The sequence below is a fragment of the Lutra lutra genome, chromosome 6 (assembly GCF_902655055.1).
Source record: "Lutra lutra chromosome 6, mLutLut1.2, whole genome shotgun sequence".
NCBI lineage: Eukaryota > Metazoa > Chordata > Mammalia > Carnivora > Mustelidae > Lutra > Lutra lutra.
The window spans coordinates 153,075,983-153,091,112 of NC_062283.1; the positions used below are offsets into that span (position 1 = coordinate 153,075,983).

Sequence of the window (15,130 nt, forward strand, 5' to 3'; positions counted from 1 at the left end):
ACGCCAGCCAGCGCGTGCGATCCGTTCGTGGAGGGCGTCGCAGCGAGTTCTCAGATTCAAAACCGGGAAGCGATGCTTATGCCCACGGCTAAGTGTCAACTTCGTTTCCTGTGGGTGCACAGGACGCTTGGTCACAAAGGACCACGACTTCTGAAGGCATCGAGCCACGGGCCTGTGGCTGGAGTTCATTCTGGCTGGACCTTGGCTCCTCGATTCTGGGCGTCTCCTTCTCAGTTGCCGTGTCTCTGATCAAAGACGTGCTCTTTCCTGTTGAGGTTTTGTCCCTGGGGCTGAGGGCCTTGTTGTGTGATGACAGGTCATGGGGCCGAGAGGGTGAGAATGGCTTCCTGACATCCCTAGGGATCTGGAGGCTTCGAGAGTTAACATTAGACAGTTACTTATTTTAGTGTCTTAAAAACACTCTAAGAAAGGCTGTTGTCAGTTTGGGAACATTAACAAAGTTGTGGTCAGGAGAAGATTCAGCTGGAACTAGTTGTTTTGTCCCGAGTGACGCTGAGAGAGAGAATAGTGTGGCTTCAACCAGGAAAGCCTGCAAAGGACAGTAAAGATGATCCTAATACTTGGTGAAAATATGTACCAGACATTGGAGTGTTGGGACGTGTCCTGTCGAGCGGCAGGCGGCGGGACCCTCACCTGGAGGGAAGACAGTGGAACTCTGTGCTCCTTACTCCGGCCACCAAGAGCCCTCGTGTGTGCTCGCCCACACTTGGTTTTATGCGATCCTTGAGGGTACAGATGGCATTGGCACCAAATATGCGGTTAGCAGAGGGTGACGAGGGAACGGGGACAGGCTGCTGTCCTCCAGAAGTGTAGGAAGGTTTGGAAAGCAAACACTTGTCTTTAAGACAGATACTCATAACTAACTTACCAACGACTCCAAATTCCCAGCACACGTCGCAGACTCAGATGACCTCACCACAAGGGAATTAAAGTCAAAGACCAAGAATTTCTGTGAAGGGACAGGCTGGGACCCGCAGAGCCCCCACAGCCCCGCCCTCTAATGTGAGGGTGGGAAGGGCCCCTCGTGGGCGCTGGTTCCGTCCGCGTCTCCGAGGGAGTAATTCTGGATCCCCAGGCCCTCTCTTCCTGCCCAACGCTGACTCCTGACGTGTGTTATCGGTCACCCGTCGGCGCCCAGTCGCAAGCCTGTGGACCTCTCTGTTTAGAATAGTGAAAAGATGTTGAAAGTAAGGAAATATGAAAATAAATATATAAAATGTGTAAACATAGAAAAGATGGGAAAACAGGAGTTGGTACACAAGAGTCGAGATTTTGTTTTTATCTTAAGATTGGAAAGTTCTCTGCTTTCTCCTGAAGGCTCGTACGTGCCAGCGGGCCCTCCTGGTCATCTCCAGTGTGGGCTCTAGACACCGAGCTGGCGTGGGCCTCGCAAAAGGCTCACTGAGGATGTGTTCCTTGGGGGCGGGGACCCCACCCTCTGACACCCTCGTCTCATCCCCTCACGGGTGCGCTCAGACCTGAGCTTGGACCGTCACTTCCTTCTGTGGCCGCAGGGCGGGGGCCTGAGTCCCCCCTCACCCCGGGTGGGCTTCAAGGGTGAACCCACGCCCGTGTTTGCCGAGGACGTTCTCTGCGTACTTGCTGCGTTGGGGCTGGGAACCCCCAGAGGGCTGTGTCCTCCCTGATGCCCCTCGAGCTCATCCCCGGAGGCCTCCATGGCTCCCTGCCGGGGTCCGTCTCGGGAAGCCCATCCCTGGGCTGCAGGGTCAGAGATCTTAAGATCTCTCCTACAGATCCCCCAGCTTCTTCCCGGGACTCCCAGCACCCGCGGGTGTTAGGGGATCTGCTCCCGTCCTACTGCGCTCTGGGCCACTGGCTCCTGCAGAGACCTGGGGGCTGGCTGTGCGTGGGGACAGGCAGGGTTTGTCGTTACGCCGTGCCGGGATGTCAGGGCGTCTCTGCTCTTAGGTCTTCTCTGTGTCTCGGGTGGTCTTACGTCAGCCGCACGGCTGCTCGGCCGCTCTAGACCGTTCCTGCTTCTCTACGCCGGATTCTGTTTTCAACAGCGAGAATCAAAGCAGCTTTATTTCTTGCTTTTATAACCCTAACCCGCATCCGCTGCCCAGCACGCACCACGCAGACCTACAGCCGAGCAGCCGGAGCTTTGCAGATGCTTGAAGGCAGACCGGCCGGGGTCCTACCCCCACACCCACCACCCCACAAGGCCATTTGCCCTGAAACACAGGACCCAGTCTGTCGGCCTGGCCCCCTTCCCATTTCTGTGGCCCGGGAGCCCATGTGGTCACCTGTTGGGCAGTGACAAACCCGTGGGTCGGTGTTGGCTGACATGGGTCCAAAAATATGGTTACCTCCACGTACTGCTTTCCCCTGATGGAAGTCTGAGGACACGGCCGTCACTCGCCCCTCGGCGGCCGTGCCAGAGTGTCAGGTGACAAGAAGGAAGGGGACTCCGGCTTTGACTCAGAGAGTGGTTTTATATGTGATCGTGGGAGAAGTCCCGAAGGTGCACTGATGTCTGTTTGAAGGAAAAAAGAAACTGTAATTTCTAAACAAAAAGCTTCTGTTTTTAAAAATAAGGACGTTTCATAGAAAGTGAGGAACACGTTCATCTTGAAAGACCGCTGGTCGGATGATTGTAAAGGACACAGTCTCCACCAGGCTCCCGAGAACCCGTGGTGTGCAGGGTGGGTTGCTCAAGCCCGTCCACAGCCTGGGTGTGCGGCCACGGCAGAGACCAAGGTCAGTGACCGTGGACACTCAAATGTCCGCACTGCAGCTCCAAACCAGGATTAGGACTCAAGTGCTTTCCCAGACGTCTAATCGGTCACCAAGGGTGTTCCTTAGATTCTGCAGATTAATGGGATCGACACCATCTTCAGGCTAAGCTCCTGGTTTGGTTTTGCCACGGGTTTGTAACTAAATTGACGTAGTAATTTCGCCTGCAGCTTTGGAAGGGCAGTGTGGTTTCCTCTGTCCCTGCACATGTGTCTCTGGGCCCTGTGAGTGTCTGCCTGAGACAGAAGCCGGACACTCGCCGTCCCCAAGCTCCTGGGGGCTGTCCATGCATGGTGCCTCCGGTCCGAGGCCTCCGAGGGCCAGTCCACACTGGGCTGGAGAGCACGGTGTGTGGACGGCAGACCTGCATGAACAGTGCTGCGTTTTAACAACACAAGCTGTCGGGGGCTGTGGAGCTGCCCTGGGGCAGCTGTGCAGGGAGAGGAGGAGACGAGTCGTGGCTGAGGGTTCTGACTGTTGTGGGGTATCTGTCCCGTCGGCGCACGGCCCCACGAGGCCCCAGGGTTCCGGGGCACATGCAGGTCTGCAGGCCCCGAGACGGCCTGTCTGCAGCCTGAGCGGCGGCCGGGGGCGCAGAGACGGGGGATGTGGGAGAAGCCACGTGGCTTGGGGGTGGCCCCCTTCTGCCCCAGGCCCGTCGCTGCTTCCATTCGGTTTTGAGGTTGCGCCCCTGTCTCGGTGACATTTCCCTTCCTGTATTTCTGTCACTTCCACCTGGTAAAAACTCCCTCAAAGGGTTCTGAACTTTTTCCTTCTGATTTCTTCTTGCTTTACATTTTCATTTGCCTTTTGGTCTCAGAAATAGCTTTGAGCTACAGTCCCCCTGTGTCAGCGACAAACAGCACATTGTCATGCAGGACGGGGCGGCTGGGGTACTAAGGCCTGGCCCCTCCCCCCACTCCCACCCCCCAGGCCAACACTGCAGCTCCCGGAAACCCTGGCCCTGCAGGGACTGTGGGACTGTGCTCCCCAAGCCCCACCTTCCTCCCTGATTCTGACTCGGCCCCCACACCCCTGCATCCCTGGCACAGTCCTCTGAGCAGTAGGCGCAGGGCTCCTGGAGTCCAGGGTAGATCACGACCCCGTGGTCCGCCCAGGTCAGGCCAGGACTCGGAACACGCGCTCCGTCCCCTGTGGCTGCTGCCGTGGGCCCAGCTCCTCGGCCGGGGTCTCAGCAAACATCTGTGCACCCGGCACATGGCATGGCCAGAACCCCAACGAGCGGACCCCTGTGCGCCACAGCCCTGCACCGGGGCCACCGGGTGGGGCGGGGAATGCCTCTCGAGGAAGGCCTCGCGGGGGAGGCGGCTCTGTCTTCCAGACACAAACTCCGTTGAGGTTTATTTTCTTTATTTAAAAGGAAGTTCAGTGTCTTTCCATGTAAGAAGGAGGAGTGTCTTTTCGGGACCACAGCTCCTCTAAGCGGCAGAACACCGACCTCGCCTACGCGGGGAGATCCCAGTGAGGCAGGCTGTTTCGTGAACGGTAAAAAGGATCTTTAGCAGGACTGATCTAATAGTTCTTGGTTTAGAAGCAAATTCAGCTTGTATGTCAACTCCTTTGTGCATCGAAGGATTCTAACATTTCCACAAGCCCCGAGTCCGGTTTCCTGACGGTCGGGTCGTTTCCGGTTAGGGACTGCGCGCTGCTTCGCTCCGTTTGGGCGATGTATCTAAATCAGCAGCAAGCACAGAGCTGGGTGTGTCCCTGCCAAGGTCAGGGCCCCCAACGCAGGACGCTCGCGCCGGCTTTCTTAGAGCTGCTCCCACTGAGCGTCATTCAACAGCCGGGCGTTTCCCAGACCCCCAGGGTCTTCCTCACCCCCAGCCCAGCCCTCCATGGGCTGTCTCCAGGCTAACAGGCTGTGGGGGTCCTGGGGACCAGTCCCTGCGGCCACCCGGGACGGGGATCGGGGGCGGTCTGTCATGCACCCCCACCCCATGCTCCTGGGCAGGAAGCCCGTCTGCCTGTCCTCTCCTTCCTAGAAGCCGCCAGTCCTGCCGTTCATGGATTCGCTGCCCCAACCCTCCAAGGAGGCCGGCGTCCTCTCCCAGCAGGATTGCGGGTGGCGCAGGGGGTGCCCGTGGCGCAGGGGGTGCCCGGGTCCGGGTCATGTGTGACACGCTCGCAGCCTCCCAGGGGGAAGAGCTAAGTAGACTATTGTTTTTTCTTGAAAAGTAGCATCCTCCCAAGGGTGAGCGTTTCCCCATGGAGTAGCAGCCGCTTTTTCAGCTGTCGCCCTGCTGTCCCTCTCCGGAGCGCTCACAGCTGTCCCTGGCTTGTGTACTTGATGAGGGGGATCGACCTAAACAGATTCCCGCTGTCGGTCGCCGACAAGTGCTCGCACAGTCACGCCAGAAACTCAAGTGTCAGCAGGACACAGACAAAAGCAGAGTGTAGGTGACCACAGAGCTGGCTGGTGTCCGAGTGACCAGTCCCCTGGAGCACAGCACCACCATCCCACGCAGGCCCTGTCCTCCCGCATTCAGAGAAGACAGCCCTGCTGCTGGCCTCCCTCCTCCTCCTCCTGAAGCGGGTGGGGGCACCGCCCCAGCTGGCACCCGTGTGGGGCCTGTGTGGGGAGGAGGGGCTGCCGGCACGTGGGGTCTGGCAGGTGAGAGGTGCTGGGGGATGAGCCGCCATAAACAGGTGTTCTGAGCTGGGGCGGGGTCTCTGGGCTCCGGCCTCCAGCAGTGTGACCTTGGGGCGCCTTTGATGCTGCAAGCACGGGGACCTCGGCTATGACTCTGACCGGTCACAGCGGACCCCTGGGGCGTCCCGGGGACGGGGGTGAATGCCCGTGAATGTCTTCGCCTCACACAGGGGTGCAATGAGTGTTAGAGCCTGTCATTTACAATAATCACAATCCAGAACGGGGGCCTGGGGGGCTCTGCTGGTCGAGCATCCCACCCCTGGTTCTGGCTCAGGTCATGATCTCCCGGGCGGTGGGATCACGGTCGGTCGGGCTCTGCTCTCGGTGGGGGTCTGCTTGAGGGCTGCGTCCCCCTTGTTCTGTCCCGCTGCCCCTCGCATGCCTATGCTCACTCACGCGCTCTCTCAAATAAATACATAAATCTTTTAAAAATTGTGCTCCAAATCAACATGCGTGTGGCAGCATGAGCAATGACCTTTCACCTGCGCTCAATGGGGTGCACCCGCACAGTTCCCAAATCTTCCCTGGTTTCTTTTTGTTGTTGTAGAGAAAGATCTTTTACTCTGTGGGTTTTGTGAAATATGGGGGAAAAATATGTCTGTACTTTCTCTTCAGGTTGTCCTGGTGCCAAAAAGAATGAGTTCCTGACGAGCATTTTGGACGCGCTGTCCACCGACATGGTCCACGCGGTCTCCGACCCCTCCTCCTCTGGCAGGTAGGGCACGCTCCGCAGCGGAGCGGGAGCCTCGAGGAAACCCCAGGTGTCGGAAAGCCAGAAGTCCGTGCGGCCGAGGCACCCGAGGCTTCTCAGCTTCTCCGGACCCTGCAGGGCTCTGGGAAGCGAGTCCTTTCTCAGCGCGTCCCCCCGCTCCATGGGTCTAGAGGTGGCTGGTCCAGCAGCTCTCCCTGGAAGGCAGTTACACCACCAAGGGCTGTGTCACCATGGGAAGAGCTGGAACCTGGGGTTCCCAGTGGTCCCATCAGGTGGTGGCAGGCGGGACAGGAACAGAAGTCAGGGACCCTCACTCTGCTGGCTTCAAGCCTTGGAACTGCATTTTTGAGTTATTGAGTAGATTTTAATACTTGGAATTGAAGTGTCTGATTTCAAGTTTTCAACATGTTACGTATTTATGGTAGAAAAACCCATATAACGTACGACTTACCATCCTGGGTTTCAAGTGCACAATCAGTGGCATTTTTACACAGACATGGCTCAGAGGGTGACTCCTGAAACTTGGGCCCGTTCTCTCTGGAAGCGCGGCAGACGTTCTGCGGGTGTGGGCCTGGGGTTTTGAATCGAGCTCCTGTAGGGTCCCCGAAGTCGTCTGTCCTGCAGCTCCCTGCACTGGACCCCCTGAGGATTAGTGAGTCCGTCCCTTTCTTCTAAGAGGCTTTTTCCGAGGGAGAATCTTCCTATTTCCTTAGTGCGCTGGCCTTCCTCCCCACTTCTGCCTGCAGAGCCTTGACCCTCCTGGCTCTTCTGATGATCTAAAGTGTCCTGGTCTCCTCAGCACAAGGCTCTCTCTGCCTCTCTTCTTAAGAGTAAGACTCAAGAAGAGGGAAAAGGCCATGCTAACAGAAAATGTCACAACCAAGCAGCAAATTAAGCTTAATAAAGCAAAAAATAAAGAAATAAAAAGGCCTACCTCTCCAGCTGACACACTCTTGGAAAGCTTGCTCTCATCTGAGGAGCTGGGCTTGAGGACAGTCAACGAATCACTGTCTGAGAAGCTCCTCCGAAGGCTGGAGGTGCTGGTGGCCCTCAAATGCTTGATACCTGTGTGGTTTTCACACTTGGGGGAACGTGGGCTCCTCGGGGGGGTGAGCCTAGACACAGATGCCAGCGGAGAGAGGGCCCGCAGGTGTCCGTATGCGTTCTTTTCCATCGTCTGCTGAGTGAGGAGGCATGTTTTAACATTTGGGACATTTTCCAAGATTTGACTCAAAGCAGAGCTTCTAGGAGAGTTTTTAGTTATTTATATCTTAAAATACCAAACCTTTTTTTTAATCCAAGGCAAAATGTCTAGATGTATTTTTATTTGCTTCTTCCAGCTGCTCTGCAGGATTGAATAGAATGCCAGTGACTCGCACTTCGAGGAGTCAGGAACCTCAGGTCCGAGGGTTTGCTGGGGGCCGTGGCTAGGCCGACTGACCCCCCCCCCCCCCCCCCGTGGAGCATGGAACCCGGGGCAAGGAGGCTTCGGGCCTTAGAGCTCAGTCAACACCAAGTGTGTAATAAACACATGGAGTTCATTGTGCCATTTATAATTTTGAAACCAACTTAAAATGTTCTTGCTAAATTCCTTTCTTTAAATTATTTTTAAAAATTGCTCCATGGATGGCAGAACCCACACAGGGTTAGGCATCAGCACCGTAGCAGTGATGCGTGGGGCCGCCTTCTGGGAGCGTCGGAGCGCACCCTGTGCCTCCAGTGGATGGTCAAGGGCAGGTGTCTGACGACCTTGTGTGCTCTTCCAGGCTTTCCGAGCCCGACCCCAGCCACACGCTGGAGGAGCGAGTGGTCCACTGGTACTTCAAGCTACTGGACAAAAACTCCAGCGGGGACATCGGCAAGAAGGAGATTAAGCCCTTCAAGAGGTTCCTTCGGAAAAAGTCAAAACCCAAAAAATGTGTGAAGAAGTTTGTCGAGTACTGCGACGTGAACAACGACAAATCCATCTCCATGCAGGAGCTGATGGGCTGTCTGGGGGTAACGAAAGCAGAAGGTAAAGCAAACCCAGACAGACCTCCAGTAAGAGCCTTTCTCATTGTTCTTCGCTTTGCAGAGCGTCCGGTCCTGATGCCTGCTCGACCAGCTTCCTAGACAGTGTCGCTTGTCCTCTAGGTTGGGGGTGCCGCTTCCCTGTAGGTCGTGGTCCGTAGACGGAATCGTAGACCATCGGGAACCTGGCCCACGTCGCAGGTCCCCTTCTCTCTGACGTGTCCCTGCGTCCCTCGTTTTTGTCATGATGGTCACCCAGCTTCATCCACCGCGATGGTTCCCGGCTAGATCTGGGCGATTGTGAAATGTACTTTGCCCAAGTCTCTAGGAGAAGTTCGTCTTAGACAATTCAGGCTTTATTTGGAAGAGTTGTGTGCAGGATCTCGGAGACCACTCGCACTCGATGGCGTCCTGGAAGTTGGCCAGCAGGGCTTCCCTTGCGGGGTGCGGGTGGAGAATGGAGCACAGCTCATGGGTCTCCCAGTTTACAGAAAGCAGCCAGACACACCATGGGAGGTGACGATCCCTGCACGCGTGGCCCTGGGACCAGGGAGGCAGTGCCGGGCTCAGGATGAGGAGCTGATGTCTGAGCACAGCCCTCAGGATGTTGGGAGGGAGACCAGGAGGGTGTCGTGGCCAGCACTGGGGACACTGTCCTGCCTTGGGCCCCTCGGGCATCTAAGAATCCAGCCGTTTCACTCATCTTGGTCGGAGAAAGCTATGGTCCACCGGACCCTGGTTGTATGATGTCCTGGAGAACAGCCTGGTGTGGGTGAAGCCCTACTGCCCTAAGAGGGGCTCACTGTCTGGTCCCTGCTCTGGGGTGAGGAGAGTGGGGGCTAGTGGCCCAGTGAGGGAGCCCCACCGGTGGTTGTGCATGGGCTCTGGATGGATGGCTTTGCTCCAGAGTCAGTGTTGCTCTGTGTAGGAAATGCTTTGCCCTCATAGGGGCCATTCCCCGGGGTCAGCAAGGCCCCAGCTGGGGAAGCATCGGGAAGTACAAGCATGATTGCTGTAGCTCCTGGATTGAACCGGCCCCGGGACTGGATTCACTGGAATCATCCAGGCCCCTTCCTGACAACCTGATTTCCTCGGGTACCCGGCGGGGTGCCTGGATGACTGGGTGAAGCCCAGTTCCTGACCGTGATGGTTGCACTCGGCTCTGTCCGCGTGGCCCCGCTGAGCCGTAGAGCAGAGGCAGGGATGTGGTCTCCGCGTGGGTTCGAATCCCGCAGGGAACCGCGTGCGGCTGCGGGGCGGCTGGGCCGACATGGGAGGCCGCTGCCCATCCCCCAGGGTGATGCTGCCTCCCTGCTCAGGGGTCCCAGCAGGCAGTAGGCCGGGAGCACTGGGGCCGCATCCTTCCTGATGGGGAAGCCCCTTGCTGGGTAAGTGCGGAGTCGCACAGGGGGTGGGGGGTGGGGGGCCGCCCATTTGCGGGGAGACAGCTGCTCCAGGCGGTGGGGCTGGTCTGATGCTGGCCACGTCCTGGGAGTGGTCCCAGGGGTCTCTGTGCACCGGCCAGGCACGGGGGAGGAGAGAGTGTGTCTCCTGCGCTCGGTGAAGACGGCAGGGAGTGATGAAGCTCAGTGGGTCTCCCCTGACACTGTCCTTCTTCACTAGAAACATCCGTGGCTTACGCTTCTCAGGCCAACAAATGTACAGAGTTTTACAGTCGTATTAGGAACCAAGGAGATGGCTGATGAACCCCCTCCTCCCCCCAAAAAGCCAGCTAAAATTTGGTGAAAGTGGCAATTTGGTCAAAAATAAGCTTTGGTGATTTGAATTCATAACAAGTTGATTTCGCAACTCTTATTTTCCTGGAGGAATTTCTCTGTTTTCCTACTGTTATTTTCATTTTCAATTTTGATTTGTTCCTTCCTCCTGCCCTGTGTACTTTGAAATTGCTTTTGAAAAGGCAGAAAAACCTCAAGATCCAGGAGAGGGTTAGTCTGGGCGCTCCCAATGTGCAAACTGTTACCAGCGTCTTTGTTTCCTTCATCTTTACTCACTACTTAGCAATGCATGTTTTACTCTAAAAAAATCAGAAACTAAATAAAAAACAGATACCATGTGACTTTTTTCTTAGACACAGTCAGACCCGAGTCTGTCTTCCTCTGAACTGTCTCTGTTCCCAACGCACATCCTTGCTTGTGTTAAAATGCTTCACTACAAGACAAGGGGTCATCACCCATGAACTTCCTAATCACACATAATTTACAAGATGATACAAGATTTTGCATTTAAAATACTGCAACTAAGATACATTATTGGAAAACAGGATCTGAATGTTTGCTATTACAAAAAAAAGCAGAAAAGAAAAAAAATTAACTGAAATATTGAGAAATGATAAAACCAAGAAAGGGAGTATTTAAAAAAAAATCATTGAACATTACATCATTCCCTCATGAGTCTCCAAAATGACCGTTACACAGAAACTCAACAATTAAGAAATACTGATTTTTGACCAAATTATCTCTTTCAACTGGATTGTCATGCTAGCTGCATCCCTTCTGGGCATGCTGGGGACAGACGGTTGCTGTCCGGGGGTGCAGGGTCAGCGGGAACAGTCGGTGTCCATTGTTACCAGAGACGCACACACTCCCGACCATTCCTGAACGCCACTTCACGCAGGTGGCTGTAAAACGCTTCCTCCTTCCCTCTGGTAGTTTTGTAATTTTACTGACGTGGCCTTGCTTCGCGTGGCCCTGCGGTGTTGGGGGTGGCACCCTCTGCAGGCAGGGAGGGCAGGAGGAGCCCGAGGGGATGAAGGAGGGAATGTAGGGAGGGGGAGGGTCATCCTAGAAGCCAGGGAGGAAGGCAGGTGCCGGGGAGCTGGACCCCGGGGGCGCCCGCAGGATGTGGGTCTGAGCCTCCCGCCTTCTCCTCCGCCACAGGCCACGTGCTGAGGCCACAGGTCAAGCACCGCACATCTCACGCCTCCCCCTCCCCCTTCCATTTCCCTCAAGGATTTGGAAAAATTATGTTGAGCCAGACATGTTAGTTTCTCATGAATTAATAAAAAAGCCCCAGAGATGTCAGAGAACCCGCGTTCCCCCTGCTCAGGGCCTCCTGTCCCGAGGGGGAGTTCAGCGCGGTCAGACTGGCCTCTGGTGAGTAAAAGGTGCTTTGCAAGTTTTGGAAAAATGAAACGTTCTTCTACAGTTGGACGAGAGCATTTGTGTCGTTGGAGAAGCGCGGACATGGCGCCTTCCGCTGCTGTCGCCGGCGACCGTGCTGCCCCACACCTGTAGGTTCCCCTGCCAGTGAGGCTGGCAGCTGCTGACGTTCCCTGGAGGGATTCTGATCCTTTCCTCAGAAACTGGTGGCAACTTTCATCAGCTGAAGCTGCCTGGTTTGTAACCGTGTCTTCTTCCGTTTCCCCGCAGCCCCTAGAGCCAACGCGGAAGGCGCCGCTAGCAGACAGGTGAGTGCCGCAGCGGCCGGTTTCGCCGTGACAAGCCCGCTCGGGAGCCCGCAGAGGCGGAGGCCAGACGGCCTTCTCAGCGAAGAGCCGTCCGGCGGGCGTGTCAGACCCACGTCCGCGAGTGGCCAGAAGGAGCCTCGCAAAATTCCACCCAAATCAGCAACTTGAAGATTCTGTCTTTTTTTTTTTTTTTTTTTTTTACTGTTTGAAATTTCAGTTACTTTGTTGTCTTTAGAAAAAAGTTCAAGTCCTTTTGTTTTGTGGAAACATTTTTTTTTTAAAAAACAATTATCCAGGGATTTACTATTTATTTCTTCTAATTTGCTATGGAGATTGTGGGGAGACCCTCTGAGCATTCGGGGGAACCTTTCCACCTGGGCATCTTGATGACACAAACCTTCTGCTCCAGAAGGCATTTCCCACGCCCGCCCCGTGTGCTCACAGACCCGCTTCTGGGTTCTGACTCCTGGAGATTTGTGCAGTTACGGTAGCTGATCGGGCTCCCAGGCCACAGCCCTCCGGAGTCGGGAATGTTGTCCGGAGGACAAACAGGAGGGCGCGCGTTTCTCCCTCCCTCAAAGCCAAGGCAAGATCCTCCCACCTCGGGACCACTTGCCAGTGTGTAACTGATCTGGTCTTTCCCCGCTGTTCGATGTCGGGGCAGCAGGTCCCAGGGCGAGCCCCGTGTCTGTTGTAGGTTTTAAGCGGAGACCTCCGCACGCACCTTGGGTGTGATTTAAAACCATTTCATTAGGGAAGTCGTGTGATAGGGTTTTCTTTGCTTAGCAAGTGTTTACAGTTTGACCTTTTTAAAACCTACCTCAAATCACTTACACATTAGAACAGGGCGGGTCGGAAAGCACTACCCTGGCTGAGGCGCCCGCAGGTCCCCGTCATTACACGGTGGTGACAACTGCCACATGGGCTCTCGGCCCAAAGTAAACTTTTTTGAGACACGAGGCTCCTTCTTCAGCTGTCTCCCAGAAGAAGGAGTGGGAGCACCTTCTCCAGCTCTTCTTATGGTGCCCAGGTGGACGGACGGACTTCCCAGCCATTACTGTGAACTGTCACCCTGGACTAAGTCCCGTGCGGAGGCTGGCCGTGGCTTGCATGGGATAAAACAATGGAAGGCCGTGGGTATTTCTTTCTTTCCTTTTTTTTTAATGCCCAGCTAGCGGCCATTTAGTCCATCATGAGTGTTGACGTAGTGTTCAGTGACTCACCTGATCACCTGACACTCAGTGCCCATCACATCACGGGCCATCCTTCATACGTGGATGTTTCTTTGAAGAGAAAACATAGTACCGAGCACCGAAATATTTCACTATATGAATAACCAGATGAGAAACATTGAACCAGGGGGAGCCAGGAGGACCCCGGAGCTGGTACTGATTCGGAGAGTGAGCTGTCTTTCTCGAGATCTCTCCTTCCCAGCAGGACTCAGACGGGACCAGAGCAGGGCTCCCACGCCGACCCGGATGTGGGCTGTGGGCGATACGTCAGGCCGTCTCCTCCAACAGTTCCTTTTTTTTTTTTTATTTTTAAGATTTTATTTATTTATTTGACAGAGAGAGAGAGGTGAGAGAGAGTATGAACTGGAGGGAGGGACAGAGGCAGAGGGAGATGCACCCCCACACCCGGGCAGGGGCCCCATGCGGGACTCCATCGCAGGACCCTGGGATCATGGCCTGAACTGAAGGCAGACATGTAACCCACTGAGCCCCCCAGGCAGCCCCTCCCACAGCTCTTCCAGAAGTGAGGCAAGGTAGACGGCTTATCTTTATCCATGACAAATCAGAGCAGAACTTCCCTTCAGCTCGGTCAGGAGACTCCGTCCTTTCTCTTCCAACCTCCTCCTAGTATCTTTCTCCGGGGAGCGGAGCCAGCCCAGAGGCCTCCTAAATGTTTAATTATATTAAATAATGAAGCAGAAGCAAGGGTCAATTTATATCAGTAGGTATTGGTACACTTGGAAAAGTAGATGTGGAAGATTGTAGATCGCTTTTCCTTTTCATTCCGAATTACTATTAATTGGCAGTCAGGGCGCAGAGTTCCCGTTTTCAGCAGCAGACTCTCAGGTGCGTTTCTCCTGAGAGAGAGAGACTTGTAAATAGAACAGATGAAAAGAAAAATTAAAAATCAATGACGCCTTTACAAACTTGAAGCATAAATTAGATTATTACGATTATTTTGTTTCCTTTTTTTAAAAATTTTATTTATTCATTTGAGAGAGAGAGAATGAGAGAGCGAGCGTGAGAGGGAGGAGGGTCAGAGGGAGAAGCAGGCTCCCCGCCAAGCAGGGAGCCCGATGCGGGACTGGAACCCGGGGCTCCGGGATGATGACCTGAGCCAAAGGCAGTTGCTTAACCAACTGAGCCACCCAGGCGTCCCTATTAAGATTATTTTGTATAACAAATCCAAAGGGACAGGAGACTGCATAGAACATTTCATGTACTGAATCTATTTAAAATATTTAAAGTAAATGCTAATTTTCTCAGCCGGTGTGTTTTCCCTGATATTCCTGATCACGACAGAGAAGGAAGTGTTGGGGGTTAGTGCTTGTTAATGTTTGTGTTTTTATTAATTCTTATGCCCCAAATGACCAAACCAACATCTTTCTTTTCGTGTCTTTTAAAAAACATTGCTTTTGCTCTGTTGACAACAGGTCGGCTTATGTCGTCCCTAGAAGGCAAGCCTCGCTCTTCACAGACACGGCATGGGAACGTCCTAACGATGTCTCTGTTTCTGTCTTTCTTTCAGCCGAGGAAGCAAGGATAGTGGCTCACACAGCCAAGGCCGTCCTAGACATGTGGGAGACTCCCTCACCAAAAGGCAATTAAAAAACAAAAACAAAAACACATAGTATTTGCACTTTGTACTTTAACTGTAAATTCACTTTGTAGAAATGAGATATTTAAGACTGCTTTAATCTGTGAAATGGAAGGGCTGGCTTCAGAAAACTAATCACATACAATGTATGTGTCCTCTCTTGACCTTGGAAATCTGTACTTGGCGGAGATGTGTTTGGAATGGCTTTCAGCTTGATTTCTTTATCCTCCACATGTCGACATGGTAGAAGTCTTGGCCTCAGGCACCGCGGTCCCAACCCCGTGCCTTTCTCCCCGCCGGGGCTATCCCTCCCAGTGACCCCGCGGTCGCTGCCTTTGAGACCCACAGTGCCGCAGGAAGCTTCCTTAGAAGTGTGCGTTGCGCTGCTGTCCCCATGCCGCGGCCAACACGGGCGTGGGCTTGTTTGTTTCTTGGGATTCTGTGTTTGTTTTCTCTTGCTGTCCGGAGATCTTATTCCCCCCGCGAGTCCCGCAACCACTAAGCCGTCTTTCCTGAGAGGAAAGGCTTTTTCCCACCCATCTTGATGAGCTGCTTTTTCCTTTCTGAGCTTCTGTTGGAGCTTTGCCTTGGGCTCGGGTTAATCACGCCCTAAAGTACTCGAGAATGACACCCCCCACCCCCACGCTGTCCAGACGCCGCGTAAACAGGCCCGCGGTCAGAGGACTGGATTTAGTCCTTG

The 15,130-nt window shown here is 54.4% G+C and overlaps 1 protein-coding gene across 2 annotated transcripts in view; it reads left to right on the top strand.

Annotated features, from left to right (window-relative positions):
* SMOC2 (SPARC related modular calcium binding 2) overlaps positions 1-14,450 on the top strand; it is a 148,462-nt gene extending 134,012 nt beyond the window's left edge. For both annotated transcript variants that reach the window (XM_047734742.1, XM_047734743.1), the window contains exons 10-13: positions 6,068-6,167; positions 7,931-8,178; positions 11,564-11,601; positions 14,362-14,450. In XM_047734742.1, coding sequence (XP_047590698.1) covers positions 6,068-6,167; positions 7,931-8,178; positions 11,564-11,601; positions 14,362-14,379 — 404 coding nt within the window. In that variant the 3' untranslated portion in view covers positions 14,380-14,450. The remainder of the gene's footprint in view (positions 1-6,067; positions 6,168-7,930; positions 8,179-11,563; positions 11,602-14,361) is intronic.
* The last annotated feature ends 680 nt before the right edge of the window (positions 14,451-15,130 follow it).